Source organism: Amblyomma maculatum, chromosome 1 (assembly GCF_055883805.1).
Source record: "Amblyomma maculatum isolate TAMU_Amacu chromosome 1, ASM5588380v1, whole genome shotgun sequence".
Lineage (NCBI taxonomy): Eukaryota > Metazoa > Arthropoda > Arachnida > Ixodida > Ixodidae > Amblyomma > Amblyomma maculatum.
Genome location: NC_139344.1, coordinates 132,045,094 through 132,061,579, shown reverse-complemented (window position 1 = coordinate 132,061,579; position 16,486 = coordinate 132,045,094). Strand labels below are relative to the sequence as shown.

The following is a 16,486-nucleotide window of genomic DNA, read 5'->3' as shown; positions in this document are numbered from 1 at the left end:
AGAGAAGGTAATGCACCCACCTTGTTAGATTCTCGGTGGTGACAGCCTCATCTTTACTTGAACATAAAAATATGTTCACCCTCTGCCACAAGCGCATATGCCCCACACCCTCACTCAACGAACAAAACCGTGCAACACAGCAAGACTATACACACCTTCACTTAAAGTAAGGAGCTTAAGCTTAAGTAAGGAGCCTTCACCTAAAGTAAATGCAACAACGCATGCGTTTACTGCTCCTGCTGTTTAGCAGAGCTTAAAAGATTTAACACTTTTGAATTCTCGCCTGCTTCTGATTTCATGCGCGGCCGCACAGATAAGTTCACGCAAGAACAAAAAGGAATGAGTGCTCACCACAGGACCCTGCATCCCCTGCCGCCCTGGCTGGCCAGCTATGCCAGGAGGACCCTGAAAAAAAAAAAAAAAAGGAGGAGCGCAGGTCAGTTACCTTCCGCATGCCCCTCATTCCCACGAGATGCAAGAACTTTGAAGAAATATATTCTGCGTTCAGGGTTTCATACGTTTCGCCTACATGTGCATTTGTCTTGTAGGTCAATAATCAAGGGTTGATGTAGCAAACACGCACAATGGGCCAGTTGGAGCAATTTTCTTTGTTCAAGTAACGCACAAGTTTGTGAAAAAACTGTGCAAATAGTCTGCAACTGTCACGCTACAGATGAAAAAGTGCCCAACCAAACAAAAAATTAAAGTTAATAATGAACGCCCAGATTTATAAAAAAAAACTTGAGAGACGCTTAGGCTTCGCCTGCACATTGGAACGCGACAGCGTTCATGGACCTCATTGTCACCTTTCCTACTTACCGTTCGCTACCAACTCCTTATCAGGCGATTCACTCTGATGACTTGCTTTTGTTTGTACGTCCCTTTCTTTTTTTTATTCACAATGGCATTTTGTTTTTTTCGATGGAAATGCGCTTTAGCGTCAATTACTAGCTCGTAATTAGCATACTCATCATTACGCTTAGGATCACTGTACGTATTCGAGACACGCCAGTAAACCGAAGACTACAAGGCATGCACTTGGTCCCCTTCTAGCAGGCCTGAGCAAAAAAGCCTTCGGGGCCTACACAGTCTCTGAAAAATGCGTATGATGGTTCGGCATTGTGAACATGTTGTTTCTGTATAAAACCACGTCAGCAGCATGATTGTTCATTAAGAATAGGTAAGAGAAGTGTATGCGCAGAGTCAGTTCGAACAGGAGTGGCACTGCTTAATAATGTAGGGCTCTGCACTGCCTATTTTCTAGTGTACTCAGTTGTGCCGTATTCTACTTCGCATTGATTTGACATTGGTGACCTAATAGCTTCGACAAAGGTCATGTGTATAAAACATTCCTATAATGTAATAAATACCGCACTGAAAAAAAAATCCTTCATTGTCTGTGTGTGATGTCTTCATCTCGCTATCAAAACGCCTAGCTTCTACCCTCAATATCCGGCCTAATTAGTAGCAAAATATTTTTCTGTAATTTTCTTTCTATATGTTACAGGAGCCTCTTCACCAGGTTTGACTCTGTTTGTATCTCTCCCTTAATGTGTGTGTGTTTTCTTTGAGCTCCATTGGATTTATCGGTTACGAACGATGCCTCGCACGCTGGCTGTGCCGACAGCGCTGCGTGTCCCGAGATGGGGGTCCTTCCGCTATCGCGTAATGATAACTCGTAATACTAATCTACTAACAATAAACAGCACGAGGCGCTCAGAAGCAACCAACGGACTATTGTGCAGAATATGGCACCCCTCGAGACTATAAATCGACTATAATTGCAATATGGGCGCACGTACTACGATTTTAGCACGAAAGCGTTTTCCCTCAGAAAAGCATAAACTGGCACCTCCGCAGCAAAAATATCAAACCACTCATTCGAAATTGGAAAAATGTAGCCTCTACCACTCTTCAATGCCGCAGGTTGCAGTAAACTTAACATGCCTCTTGGATTCTGGGCACGAAACTCGATGTTTCAGAAACGAGGGCTTCTCTCTCAGTTCTCATTAAGCTCTAAATTTTTTTTCTCTGCCGTTTCAAAGGAAGGAAGTAGGGGAATAATGAAATCAAAAACGGCTGTTATAGACAGAGGTTGTCCACATGTCAATTACAGTCGGCAGTTGCTTCTTGTGCTTATTAACAAGTCTTCGTTTGCCTAGGTAGCTTCTTTGATCTGTCATGACTCACCGTAAGTGAGATAACCTTTGAAAGCTCATTGTGGTATTAGATTCAAGCATGCAGTACTCGGGGAAAAAAAAATGAGCAAAAGCAGTCAGTTGATATTCTAACTTACCGGACTTCCCTTGGATCCAACTGGTCCTTCGGATCCTGGAATGCCCTGTAATGCAACAGTTTCAACGAGGAAATCTTGTATGCATAATTTGGCACAATTAAGAAATCAAGGCATAAAGTAATCACCGGTGGACCAGGGAGACCCGCGAATCCCCGAGGGCCAGGAAAGCCTCTTGGACCCTGGATAAGGCACACATGTGAACGTACTTATTAAAGAATGCAACAAAAAAAAATAATAAAACAACGTGGCTTTAACAATTGCAAAAGTGCATTCGCGCAGCATTATTGCGATTGGCTATGCTTTTTTCTATATCGTGTTGCCAAACATTTTATTTCTTCATTGCACATACGATAAATAAGGCACTCAATTCAGACGAAAGCGTACTTAACAATATAATGACTATGCATTTGCTTAAAATGCCCTTTGATGTTACCAGAAATCAGCACTATGAATCCTTTAAAGATCTAAAATTGGCGGGATTTCAAAGTGCAGTTGCATCTCGTTAATGCGACACTCATTATTATAGCTGACTCGAATTATGGGCAGTAGTTTCTTGAGGACCAAACTTTTTCAATGTATTTACTCCTGATTGCGATGGAAAGTTGCTATCCAGACAATGGAGGAAAGGAAAATGCACAGAGCCTATGGAATCTATGCATTTTAATCGCATTAATATGGAAAGTGATAACGACGAAGTCTCTACTGCCCCAACCAGGTGTTCTATTTTCAGCATTTTGAGAGCAGGGCTCTAGAATACCAGTAAAAAATTTAAATGACTGTGCGATATGAACCCCTTTGCGTGTGCGTGTGTGTGCGTGTGTGTGTGTGTGTGTGTGTGTGTGTGTGTGTGTGTGTGTGTGTGTGTGTGTGTGTGTGTGTGTGTGTGTGTGTGTGTGTGTGTGTGTGTGTGTGTGTGTGTGTGTGTGTGTGTGTGTGTGTGTGTGTGTGTGTGTGTGTGTGTGTGTGTGTGTGTGTGTGTGTGTGTGTGTGTGTGTGTGTGTGTGTGCGTGTGCGTGTGCGTGTGCGTGTGCGTGTGCGTGCGCGTGTGTGTGTGTAGTGGGGTCATACTTTACGGTCAGAAGTTGCCCAATCGATTAACCTCTCTCTCTACTGCATGAATGGGAGTGAAGAAAAAAAAATCTCTACTTCTAGCGCCATGTAGAAAGCTACATTCAGCAGCTGTCAGCCGAATGAATATTGTCATATACAGCAACGGTTTATGGTACGAGAACAGTTGCAGTAGAAGTAGTATCATTTGTTCATGACACGCCGTCGATCGAGTGTATTGTAGACAAGCGGATGTACAATGTTCTGCAACTTTATCGGAACCGTTTTGATTCTCCCACCTCAATCGGAGGCTCATTGCGTTGAAACCGCGCAGAAAGCTTGAGCGTTTTTGACCTCTTTGTTTGACCATGTGATTACCTGTTGGCCGCGCATAATAAAAACCAAGAACCGTCTGCAACGAGATTGAGGAGAAAAAAAAAAACGCCATCGCCCAGCTTCCAGCAAAACGCAGCTATAGCGCCATCTGACGACGCTGGAGGAAAGTACCACGATTCGAAAGTTCCTAGGCAAGCATGGCACGTTTTTGCAATGATTGTAGATGACGCCACCGGTGCCGGCCCTTCGCCGGAAAATGGCCTTCGAGTCTTTCGCTCCTTCAGTCTCGTCACAGATAGCTATAGTTTCTCATCATGCGGGATCAAATCAGGTAAGAACAACTGTAAGACTAACACAACAAAAGGGACAATACCGTGCAAGCTTTGTACGCGGTTTCAGTGCAAATGAACCATCGGTTGAGGCGTTAGAATTTTTCAAAACGTCTCCGATAAAGTTTCAGAGCACTGTATATAGGTACAGGGATCATGTGCTTGCAGCTTCAAAATTGTGTTTGATTTGGAAGTTTACTGACACCCACTATGCACAAAAGCTGATAATAATTGTAGGTTTTTCTCTCGTGAATTTCCTTCCGTGATAACCAAACCAAACCTTTATTATCAACGACTTGCTTCATTGACTATTTTCGCAATGAACCGAAGTGTGCATAATGACGGCCGGGCATGACTGTATTTCTAAAGGCAGGTTTTGTCAACATATTCCGCTTTTTTTTACCCACCAAATGACGGCTGCCTTCGCATTTTCTCACAAAAGAAACGTAAAAAACTTTTGTAGTGCCTGTGCTGCCACCTCCTAAACAATAACCTCGTCACGTGGTGCGCAGCGCGTTTTCAAGCAGGTAACCTTTGGCGCATTTCTCGTCCTAACGACCTCATTTATTCTTGCACACTCTAATAGACTGTATGGGCAACGAAACTTTGATCTCAGAAAATTTTGCGCTGCCTGATGTCTTGTCTATTTTTACCCAGAAACACGCCGCGGTGCCTCACACTGGATTGAGGAACGTTAGGCTGCTGAGTCCAAGAGTGGGTATCGAATCCCGGCAGCGGCGACCGCATTTCGGCGCAAGCTTAATGGTGAAAAGCCAGTGCGCAATGCAACGTCATCACGCGTTAAAGAACCCATGGTAGCCGAAATTCATCCAAAGTCCTCCAAAATAGAGGGACGTTAAACCCGCATGCTACACCGTACGTATGTACCTACATATAACGCAACGAGCTGTATATGTAGTTGTCTTTAATCCCTCCTTCGGAAAACGACGAAAACCCATAAGTAAATATTTCACTCTTGTTTACCATTTCGCCTGTCAGTCCGGGAAGCCCTTGAGGTCCATCGTCACCCTGGATATTGGAAGGTATGATGAAAGTACATAAGCCATTGTAAAAGCTTGTAATCTGGAGTTTCTTCTCCTGGGATGGGTGCATCATATACTGGTTCGCCTCACTCCGCATTTTTATAGCGCTGTCACACTCTGAAGAAGAAGACGGATTACTTGTTTCGCACATCGCTCGTGCATTATCAGTAGTTAGAGCCTTCATTCCATAACCTAGATTCGGGTCACTGTTCGTCGTAAAGCGCAAAATAATTCGAAGTAGCGTTACGTTTATCATGTATGAACGTTATGCCACGCTTGGATGTTATGGATTCGCAAGCATGTTTGCAACCATACGCACGTTACTAGCGTTTTCTATAAAATAAAGCAATGATGAAATTCCCAATGTATTTGCAGGCAAGGTAAGCACTCTCAAGCTGCGCCGTTCAATGCTGTAAGCCCTGTACGGAAGAAAAGGTATTATCTTTCAAGCCTTGCAAAGGGCTCGCATGGGCATGCCATAAGCCCATGCCCGCAGCAGCCGTCTTGGGTTAACCTGATATGATGGTAACAAATCAAAAAGCGTTTATTGGACTTCAATAAGATCGGAGTGCACGTGCATAAACCAAACTTCTCACCAAATTTGCTGCCCAAAACTTCACTGATGCACTTTTGTCTCAGCAAGTAGGGATATCAAGATGCGGTCGTTGGCCTCGCTCGGACGAGTGGGTAATAACACTTCTCGTTTCCTTCAAGTGCTTGCGATCACTGAGCGCGACTAATCGAATGTCTAGGCTATAGCTTCTTGTTGCCGCATTTTTGTGTTTTGTGGATTTATTTGCCGACTCGCTATAATCAATGAACTAAAGTCAAGATGGTTGCACTTTTGATAATTACTATTTTCACTTGCTAAGCTATAATTGGAAGCTGAACGTTCATGCACCAAGGTATTAAGAAGTAAGCAAATAATGATCTGCATTATCATCTTTTCGCTAAACAGCTACAACATATCGCTTTTATTCCTAAACAGCCGCTCAAGAATGCCAAAGGGGGATGCCATGGGCGGAAGTTCCTAAACAGCATCACATTATTGGTACTAAACGTATCATTAGAAAATCATCACTACAATAGTGGCAACCGTAAAATGGTTTAAACCAGTGGCATCGGTATCAGCACATGCATGTCGTTGAGCACTACATGGACAAACGTATCTACAACGTACCGGATGGCCCTCGTGCCCGACCAGTCCCTGATCACCTGGAGCTCCGACGAAACCCTGCGTCGATTAGGATAAGTCGGAATGCCACGTTTATGCCTTTATGTCACTTGGTCACGTCGTAAGAAAGCGACCATTCCACTAAATATGCTTGATTCAATGCTGACCCTTTCACCTTTCTCTCCAGGCAGTCCCGGCAGACCTGGAAGACCGACGTCGCCCTGCGTCGTGAGCAGAAATAATGTTTGAGGCAAGCGTGTCGACGGCTGCTCTGTGGGGAAATACGGCCTGTCACTAAGTATCAAAAAGTTTATTCGTCGCTCACTTGCGTGACATTTTTTAATTCGCATTTAATGCAATTTTCATCACTGTGATCTTCTGCCATTATTTGCAGATGTTGTAAAAGAAGTAATAGTTACCGTTCATTGGTTAAGTGCAGTCGCGGCAAGAATAATACTGAGCATACTTGGGCGATCAAACCCCCGTTCTTTACCTAGGGACAACTGACGATTACGCGAACATCTTGCTCGCTTAATTCGTGCGCTTTCACTCACAAGCCGACGCAGCAGATACGCCAATTTCTTCTACGCATTGATAGGAAAAAAGTTAGAACGCCCAAGTGTGCTCCCTGTTATTTTCGCCGCGACTGAGCCTATCTGCTTGCTCTAAGCGATCTTTACTCAACGGACGCACGATCAGCTAGAAAAGCCATGTGGCAAACAAAGCCACGAAGTGGCGCTTGAAAACATGACTCTGTTGCACATAAAATTTAGGTTCAAAATTAATCAAAGCGCATAATCACTGGCCTTTGATCCTGGAGGCCCGGGCTTTCCACGCTCCCCATCTTTGCCGCTTCGTCCCTGTAAACAATGTGGAGTCAAGAACGGTGCACGCATGGGTTGCGCGTACCTGTTACAAGCTGCGTTTCTGATGGCCGTGCCAAACAGTTTGGCCTCAGCAGTTACCAAGAAGGAGTAGGCGCTTTTTGTACGCTTAAGGGTTTTTAGTGTTCAGTAAGACTGCTGTCTTTGACACAAAAGCATGCTATAAATAGCTTGCACAGACGTCATCGTTCCGACGTTGATAAAACGAAATGTCAACACAAATTTGAATGCGCTACCTATTTTTCAAAAGCTTTATCCTGTAGCACTACATAACAAATAAAGCAAGGGCAACGTCTGCAGCTGTCAGGTGCAGCTTCGAAATGGCAGTGCTTACCCGTCTCCCAGGTTTTCCGGCTGTGCCTTGTTGACCTCGCATTCCCCTTGGTCCCTGTGAGTAATTCAATTAATCCACCGCTATGTCATGATAAAATTGTCGCATTTTATGCAGAGCAAACTCAAAAACTTGGACTTTTGCTGTGCTTTCGAGAACTCGCTTCACCCACTTTATCGACAGCCATTTTCGATAGCTCATAACCAGCAAAGAAGCACTATAGCTATAGATTCATTCCTTGAGAAGATGACATGCTGTCGTAAATCGCTGACAATTTTTGATGGTTGCTCCGCACACCAAATTTGAGACCATGGATAGGTTATAAGAATCAGATAAATACATTGTCGAGGCATGTGAAAAGCCACGCATTATTCCAATTCGTAAATCTTGAAATTCACCGGCGAGCATTGCCTATATGCATGCTCTCGACTGTCGACATGCTTCCAAGAGTTTGCGTGGATTTCTGTTGGGTTTCTATCCTTTTACAGGGTCGAAATTGAACGGAAAAAAATAGGATGTGATTATTACAGAACAGTGGCGATCTTGCGGCGTCCACTACTCGCGATAAAAGCGTCGCACAACGACATTCACTCGAAGCGGTCACTTACCACAGCTCCTGCTTCCCCGCGCTGCCCTTTTTCTCCAGGTAGTCCCATAGGGCCCTGAACAAAATGACCGCATGTTATACAAAAATATAAGAACCGCTTGTGATCTTGCGCATGCTACCGATATTGGCCGATATTAGTGCAGTAACATTGGTTTGCATTAGCATCAGCAATTGCCCAGAAATAGGCGAAACGCATTAAATTGGCTGTTGCCGTTTAGTTAATTTATTGTGTCAATGCGAACTAAACAGTAGCAGCGAGTAAAATGTTCTTTTTTCTTATCATTAAATTATGTGTGTGTGTGTGTGTGTGTGTGTGTGTGTGTGTGTGTGTGTGTGTGTGTGTGTGTGTGTGTGTGTGTGTGTGTGTGTGTGTGTGTGTGTGTGTGTGTGTGTGTGTGTGTGTGTGTGTGTGTGTGTGTGTGTGTGTGTGTGTGTGTGTGTGTGTGTGTGTGTGTGTGTGTGTGTGTGTGTGTGTGTGTGTGTGTGTGTGTGTGTGTGTGTGTGTGTGTGTGTGTGTGTGTGTGTGTGTGTGTGTGTGTGTGTGCACGCATATTTTAGTAAGTTGCTCGCGCTATTAATGTACGCCTTGTTAATTCCATCCATTTAAAACGCACCACAGGTCCATGCAGTCCGGTTAAACCCATTGGTCCAGGAGCCCCCCGCATAGCCAGCTGAAAAATAAAAAAAAAAAAGAACCTGAGCGTCACGGGAAGGCGCAACAAACCGCGCATCAAGACGCCGACTAAGTTCCTACCATATGCTGGCTCAGCATCTGTCGCAGAGCTTCGGTGTTGTCAGGGCCCTTGGTACTGCCTGCTGTCTGGTACTGTAATAAGACACAGAGAAGAAAATCGTTTTACAGTGACAGTTTTATATCGCGCATACACAAGTAGAGCGTGGACGGAGGGCGACGACACATTAGAGCGCCGCAAGTGAGGGAGGGGGAGCACTGCTAAGGCTCCGAGCGATGAAGGGAGAGCAACACCATCTAAGGCTTGTGGAGTAGAGGAAATGGATTGAGGAGAAGCATAGAAGAGGAAAGTGCAGCCTTAGGGATGGAGGAACAAAGGCACGCGACCACTCGCATGTGTATCGCGTTGTGTGCAAGCTTTAGCGTCACAGGGTGCGATGCACGATTGCAAGACGTTTTTTCTTTATTGCCTGCTTTGACCCATCGCATTTCATGAAAACAAAATCAAGAAAAATCACGCAAAACTTTACATACGGTACTTACATATGACACGTCGTGATCATGCAGCACGGAACGGGCTTCATCACGTTAAAATTCACGCATGCACTACAAAGGCTCTAGTCTTGAAAGCCACTCGGGAGGTTCTGCAGCAGCTTTCTGAAATGCCAAAACCCTGTTCACGGTTTCTCGAAAATAAATTCGGGCAGGCCGTGCGTCGTTCTCATAATGGTAACCAGCTATCCTTGAGCGCCATATACAGTGGAGGCTCATGAGCGTAATTAAATGAAATGTTATACCATTCTCGGAACTTATGTACTATTATAAGACGCCGCTAAACGTTTAAAATCCCTTCTCGGACACTGCACGTAGTTCGAAGGACAGAGACCGCAAGTGTGTGACGGGTGATATACAGGGGGTCCACGCAAGGGGACGCCGGCCGCGAGAGCTCTGCTCGCAAGCATCCGCAAGACTTTGCCCGAATAGTTCAGACAGGAATCGACATACGCCGAGCTGCATAATACGGGAATACCAGCCATAGTAGTATCGGCTGTCCGCGCTGGAGAGGTTTGACGATTAGTGCATAGCATAGCTTAATGCACGAGCGTTCATGCTCTGCTGAAGCCACATATCGTGTCCGTTTGTGCTGTGGTCGCAAGTAGTCATAAGGAAAGGAAACGTGTGGCAGCATTTGTTACAGTGGATGAAAAGCTGTTACAGTGGATGAAAAGGCTCCCTAAAGGAGCCTATAAATTAGTGAAATATTCATTAGTTGTTTAATTAATGTGTATGCGAGATATAGCTGAATTTCACAATTTATGCAACTAATGTGACCTTTGATCCTTTTTGTTTTTCATATTAATCGTTTTTACGGTGCACTGCCTTAACTTAAACAAACTCCTCGAAGAACTTTTCTAACTAGCGGAAATTCCCGTTCATTATTGCTAATGAGTTATTGCTTAGTAAACCTTTGTGATAAGCTTTCTTTGCCAGTTTGCAAGAAAAAAAAGCTGTCAAAAAACATCCTTAGAAAAAACATCCTCAATTGTGGTTACGCTGAATGCACTTCTTTCAGACAGATTGTTTAAATATTGAGGAAAGAAAAGAGAAAATTCTCTTCAGCGACTCACGCGTGGGGCATGATATGCTAGAAAATAGAACCCGAATAAGACACAATAAGCCAAAATCAAAAGATCACCAGTGAACATTGAACGCAGCCTGTAGCTTGTTCCTCCTGTCTTCCTTCCATGACAGAATTGAAATGCTGAGTTGAACCACTAAACGTAAACTGAGGCCGTAACTTATAAAATATAGTGCTATCATTTTCTAACACAGCGGCATCAAGCGCTCAGAGCGCAGGAGGTAAAGCTCATCTTATAGGTTTTGTTAGTTTGATGACGAACGCATGCACTGGTTATTTTGCTAACTTTTGTGCTAAAAAGCTTTGCTAAAAAGCTGCCCAAGGACAGCTTTTTTCTACGATTCCTCCATCTGTAGTGTTACATGGGAAGTAAATAAACTTTGAAACTTTTGGCTCCCAGTTATGCACCGTTACGGCCCATTGCTTTATATTTTCCAAGTCGGTGACCTGACATTATGATAAAATTCCTCAAGAAAACAATGGCTGGAAAAACTGATTAATGAATAAAGAATAAAGAATGGATAAATAACTGCGTTGGCCCTGACGGCTGCCTTGATCAACTCCGCAGTCTGCCGGCTACCTTCGGGCCATCAATAGAACTTTCTGCAGCCAGCAAGGCCTCTCCCTGGTCCTCACTATGTGGATAGGGGAGAGAGGGGTTTCCTAGGTCATTTGTCTTTCTTTTTTGGTACCACGGACTCATACTGCACGTTACTGCGGTCAATTACCGTGCCGTAAAGGGTTGATCCTGACCGGGGGCTCACTTGAAATTCCCGCCTCAATGTCGCTAAAATAAAATTTCGGCTGGGCCAAGTTGGTCGCGAGCGAAACCAGTGTTGCTAGTCGAATCGTGGTGCAGCAAACTGCCTTTGCACTCACCCCCATCGGTTCTCGCCGGAGTTATTGTAGTAGTACAATGCATGCGGCAGTTTGACTCCGCTAACCGTTGGCTATTTACGTCGATCGGCCGGACTCTGCACCCTGTCGACGATTTTGGATGATGAGACGTTTCGTCTGAACTTTCGAAAACGAACATTGGCACTTCTTTCTTGATTTTCAAACGAGGCGATCATGCATTTGCGTGGCATCAGCCGCAGCTGGCCAAGAGGCGAATATTCTCAGGCACGCCGCACGACAGCCGCGACAAGGTGTCTGTCAACGAACGCCGCCAGCTATCTCAGGAACGCCGCAATTTCAACGTCAAGCCTGTGCAAATTGCGTGCTTAAGCCGAGGTCATTGGGCGTGATGCCTGCGCCAGTGTTTGTTTCGGGGATGACAACGACGGTTTTGTAAATAGGATCGAGCTTATTTCGAAACACTGTGGCCGTCATGCGCGCACATTACACAATCATGAAATGACACTTATCACAATTCTTATTCATAAAATAGAGACGCCGTTCCCGTATTTAATTTTGCGCTGAAGACGATGACATTATTTTGGAGACATTGCCAAGAAATAACATTATGATATAATTATTCAGTACAAGAAATCCACTTAAACAAGCTTTGAAATGCGCACTTTGGACGTTCGATATTTCGAACTACGTTTCCGATTAGGAAAATGTAAAAGCACTACTCTCACATTTGATGTTGACAGTCTTCAATTTAGCGATATAATGCTGCCACGTAAAACCACGAAATCACCAAGTTCATTTCTTTTTTCTTGTTAGTTGAAAGTCTAATCATCAAGCCTCATTACGTACATGATGTCCGCGTTAGCGTAAAGCCCCCTGTACTGAGAGCTATCTCGCGCAAACGACGAGGATATAGTGCCGCAGCTGGCACAGAACCGGGTTTACTGTACGCCTGAGGAAGATCATTTGCCCTGCAGTGGGAATAGTTTGATGATGATAAAGATGATGATGAATTTTCATCTATTCTTTTATTCTCATTAAAGCAGCCTTTCACTAAGAGGTAGCAAAAACAATACGGTGAAAGTTGGCATATACACATGTACTGCTCTGGTTATTAGTTACTTTGAGGTGGTACGAAAGTACCCGTTAACATTGCCAAACTTTATCCAGACATGCATATTATCATTAGGACTGGTGCTGTTGTTATGCAACGCTATTTAGACGGGATTTCCAACTTGTTAAGCCTCACATTGCCGGCCCTCTTATCAACTGAGTAGAAAGGCAGTTTGGGAGAGTTGGTTATGCATTTCCGTATAAAACAGCGCGAAGACATGGGACGAAGCAGAAGAAAAAGACACACACAGCGCTGAACTTGCATGTCAATCCTCTCGCCATACACTTCAGCAAACGTACCGGTATCATAAAAATATGCCCAGGGGCTCCGGGCTGCCCCGCCGTGCCGGCCAGTCCGTCCCTCCCGGGATCACCCTGAAAATAATGGACGCAGAAATGGCAGAAACGTAAGTACACTGACGCTTCCGCCATACATATGGACAAACGCACATCTGCTCACGAGTACACGATCCCAAAACACTAATAAAATAGGCGCATTGATGGCTGTACAACTAACTATCTATACGTGTAGTTTCTTCATGTGCGTCTTCAACTGCCACTGCGAAGTGCCAGAAATTGGCAAAATAGGGGAAGCAGCATGCGTCTCCGGTACCTTGTCGCCTTTAGGCCCAGGCATCCCGGGGGATCCGGGAAATCCCTGAGGCCCCGGTGGTCCCTGTGGAAAATAACACACAGAAATAAGGATGCTTGAATATGTGTCAAAATCCAGTAGCCTGCCTACGACAGTGCATGAATATTTGAGCTTGCATCTTTGATTCATTGAATGAAGAGTGAGAAATTTTCTTCCACATTGCATATGGACGAGCCCACGATAGCACATGCATTCATATATGCTTATGGGACTACATTCTTCTCAAAATGCCCTGGTATACTTTTGTTGTGACACTGGAACTGTGGCCGCATGCCAATGCGCTAAGACTCATGTCGCGTACCTGAAGCTCAAGAAATAATAAAGGACTGTACTTGCAGGAGCGTGCAGCATCACTGCAGAGTTTACTGAAGCGTAGTGGTCGCTATGTGCGCGACACAATTTAAATGCATAGCTATCAACCTGGACCTTGCTTTAGATTCATAAGATTGCGCATATTATTTAGAAACGCTATTCTAATTTAATGTTGCAATAATAATGTGCGCAATTATTATTGTGAAATGGCACTGACATTTGAGTAAGCCTGTCGCAGTCACAGGTCGAGAAATCAAAAAAATGCCTTCATTACTACTGCACAAAGTGAGAAAATGATCTTCAGTGGGAATATACTTCTCGGCACTACTCCAATTTTTCAAAACCACTGTGTCGATATATACTACAGAAAATGCTTAAAGATACTAGGTTTCGCCGAAAAAAGGCTTGCGCATTCCTAATCTGCGTAGGAGTACTCAACGTACCTCGACAGGGTAGGTGATCCCCGGATGATAAGGAGGAATCGGTGTTACCTCTCCATTCGGGTAGTATGGATATGGTGCCTGCAAAAGAATTTAAACGCGGAATCATTAAATTCCAGATTTATGGGGTAACTGCTAAGCTCCGTAAGACGTTTTTGTGTTTAGAATGACATTGCGGCAAAGGAGAACAGAACTTCCAAGGACTAACAGCGTGTATACAGCGCGCTACACATCTCACAGTTCAGGATGAAACAAGGCAGTTCTTATGCTACAAGAAGTGTTAAATGGCGACCCAAGGCTGCATTGCAAATAGCACCTGGGCGACAGAAGCAAAAAGCAAGCAGACAAAAAAGAGCCTCTTCTACACCATTGGCTAATGGTAATGAAACAGTGTCCAGTAATAACGGCAACATAACAATACAATATCAAAATAAAGTGAGCAAGGTTTGAGGGGAGGGCTTCAGTCTGGTAACCAACATTTCGACAAAACAACTTGCATGGATGGCGGACTGAGGCTCTCTTTCATCCATTGTTCCCTTTGTTTCGTGCTGTCATGAATCACTGCCTGCTCTCTACCGAGAATAATGCAGTAACGTAATATCTTCCTTCACTCTTTCCGCATCGCAAAAGTTGCGCACCGTACGACGAGAGTATGCAACCCATCATTGACAGAGACAAGTACCGGTATTGGTGTAATGCGCTATCTCCCTACTGAAAAGGCAAAGATTTTTCAAACGCCTTTAATTGTAGTGCATATATTATGCCTGCAAACACACTTGCTTCTAAGTGAACTGGTTTTGTTGTTGCTTAGGTATTGCCTCAAAGACGACAAACATTTCAGCACATTAGAACCTCCCTGACATCAAATATACTCTGAAAACTTTGCAACAGCCACGCAAACTACAAAAATAAAATTATATAATTACCGATTTTCTCGATGGTTAAGATAGAAAGAGAGAAGGTTCAGCGTGAGGAATATACAGAGGTTGGCTAGGGGAACGCGCTTCTGTCGTGGTGCTCAACATCTGTGGAAGCAAGGGGACAGACTAAGAAAGAGAAGGAAGCCCAGAGGTTGCAACGACGAGCTGTGCACATTGCATCCGGGACATGATAGGATGACTATATGTGTAGAGGTAACCAGCGCACTCCAATAGCACCGATGATTAGGCAAGCAGATGGTGGATTAAGCATCAAACAGCCAGCCGATGGATGAAGCACTTAGTGATTATAACGAAGCTGAATAATGTAACAAGTGGTCTGTAACCGGCACGAAAATAACAGGTCACCATTGAGTGCACACGTCGCTGCTGGCTAGTGGACAGTGGCTGAGTGGTATGGGTGAAAAGTGAGACAGTGATCGAATGGGTTGTCAACAGCCAAATAGACACGGTGCAGTTGGACAACGGTAAATCAAGGAAAGAAACAAATAAACTGCAGTTCATTAATAAGTGAGTGCTACACTGGTGAGTCGAGCGAGCGCCTCCGACCGTTTCGTTGTAGAAGCCGCCTCCGGTCGGGTGTGGGTGCGGCTCCTTCTCGACGGGATCTGTCTGGTTGACGAGCGGGTCTCCGTAGTCGCTGTCGAGAGGCGGCAGAGGGATGGCGCAACCAGGCACGTAGCTACTACACAGCTCGTACGCCGTGTCCGGAGCAGGAACCACCAGCAGCTGTTGCAAGTCTCCCTGCATGCAAACGCGAGTCAATGGACGTGGCGGTTACGCTGCCAAAGTGTGCTCTCCCTGAATGCGCGAGCGGTGTCTTCACCCTTGGTTGTCTGCGTTGCTGCAACGTCTCGAAGCATGGAAGCTTGCAGTTCCGGCTTCAGTGCTCAAGTTTGAAGAATAAGACTGTTTCTAGGAGCCGGAAGAACTAGACTTACATTTCATTTTGTTAGTAATCACTCTGCTGAAACCATGCTTTACATAAATTCTTAATCACAGCTGACCATTCTTGGGACAGTTCTTTGCCCTAAACGCCCTCTATCAGTATTCGTATAGGCTTCAATACTCGACCTCCAAGTTTGCTTTCTCTTCGCGCTACTATTTTATTCCTTTTATAGTTTGCTACGACGGTGGACATGTATGTGGTCGCACCTGGAAGAAGTCGATGTCAAATTCCAGGGCCTGCCCAACCCAGGTGACGCCCGAGGTGTCGACGAGCGCGTCGTCCGAGCGTGCCATCTCTTCCGTTTCGCGCACCACGCAGTCTTTCACCAAAGTGACCGCATCCCCTTTCACGCTCAACGCCATACGATGCCACCTGGAATGAGGAGGCTCGTTATGAAGATACACACCGCACTACGGGAAGCTGCAATACGTTGTGAAGAGCGCGCCACGACTCCTGTCATCAAGATCGTTCTAAAGCTCGTGATTAGGCATATGTGTAGTCTGCCAATTTGCGCTGTATCTTCTTGCGTTGGGCTGGAGGAGGAAGCAGCACGAGCTCCAAAATTTAGCCACTGGCAAGTTGGCGGAAGCAACTGCTTGCTCTTTCTATCCGGAAATTCCTCTCATTATAATACTCTGCAAGGGGTGCGCAGCGGGAACAAAGATCTAGCGAAACATGTACAAGGTTCTGGAGGCGAGATCGCTTCGCCAGGCCTACCATGCAACTGCGAAAAAAACAGCTCTATTTCTTAGGGTCAGCAACGGCCTGAGCCAATAGGGCATAAAGTTTTGTGTATATAACAAAAGAAGCGCGCTCGGATTCAAGACAAAAAGAAACAATGATAAAAGCC

At 44.9% G+C, this 16,486-nt stretch overlaps 1 protein-coding gene across 1 annotated transcript in view; it reads right to left on the bottom strand.

Moving 5' to 3' along the window:
* The window catches only part of LOC146203944 (uncharacterized), a 105,328-nt gene extending 89,320 nt beyond the window's left edge, over nt 1-16,008 (bottom strand). The window contains exons 1-16 of the mRNA XM_084585986.1: nt 15,843-16,008; nt 15,237-15,431; nt 13,753-13,830; nt 12,959-13,021; nt 12,646-12,720; nt 8,802-8,873; nt 8,662-8,718; nt 8,049-8,102; nt 7,444-7,497; nt 7,032-7,085; nt 6,393-6,446; nt 6,232-6,285; nt 4,993-5,037; nt 2,422-2,475; nt 2,297-2,341; nt 352-405 (exon numbers count right to left, since the gene is read on the bottom strand). Coding sequence (XP_084442112.1) covers nt 352-405; nt 2,297-2,341; nt 2,422-2,475; nt 4,993-5,037; nt 6,232-6,285; nt 6,393-6,446; nt 7,032-7,085; nt 7,444-7,497; nt 8,049-8,102; nt 8,662-8,718; nt 8,802-8,873; nt 12,646-12,720; nt 12,959-13,021; nt 13,753-13,830; nt 15,237-15,431; nt 15,843-15,998 — 1,164 coding nt within the window. The 5' untranslated portion in view covers nt 15,999-16,008. The remainder of the gene's footprint in view (nt 1-351; nt 406-2,296; nt 2,342-2,421; nt 2,476-4,992; nt 5,038-6,231; nt 6,286-6,392; nt 6,447-7,031; nt 7,086-7,443; nt 7,498-8,048; nt 8,103-8,661; nt 8,719-8,801; nt 8,874-12,645; nt 12,721-12,958; nt 13,022-13,752; nt 13,831-15,236; nt 15,432-15,842) is intronic.
* Nucleotides 16,009-16,486: the final 478 nt, after the last annotated feature.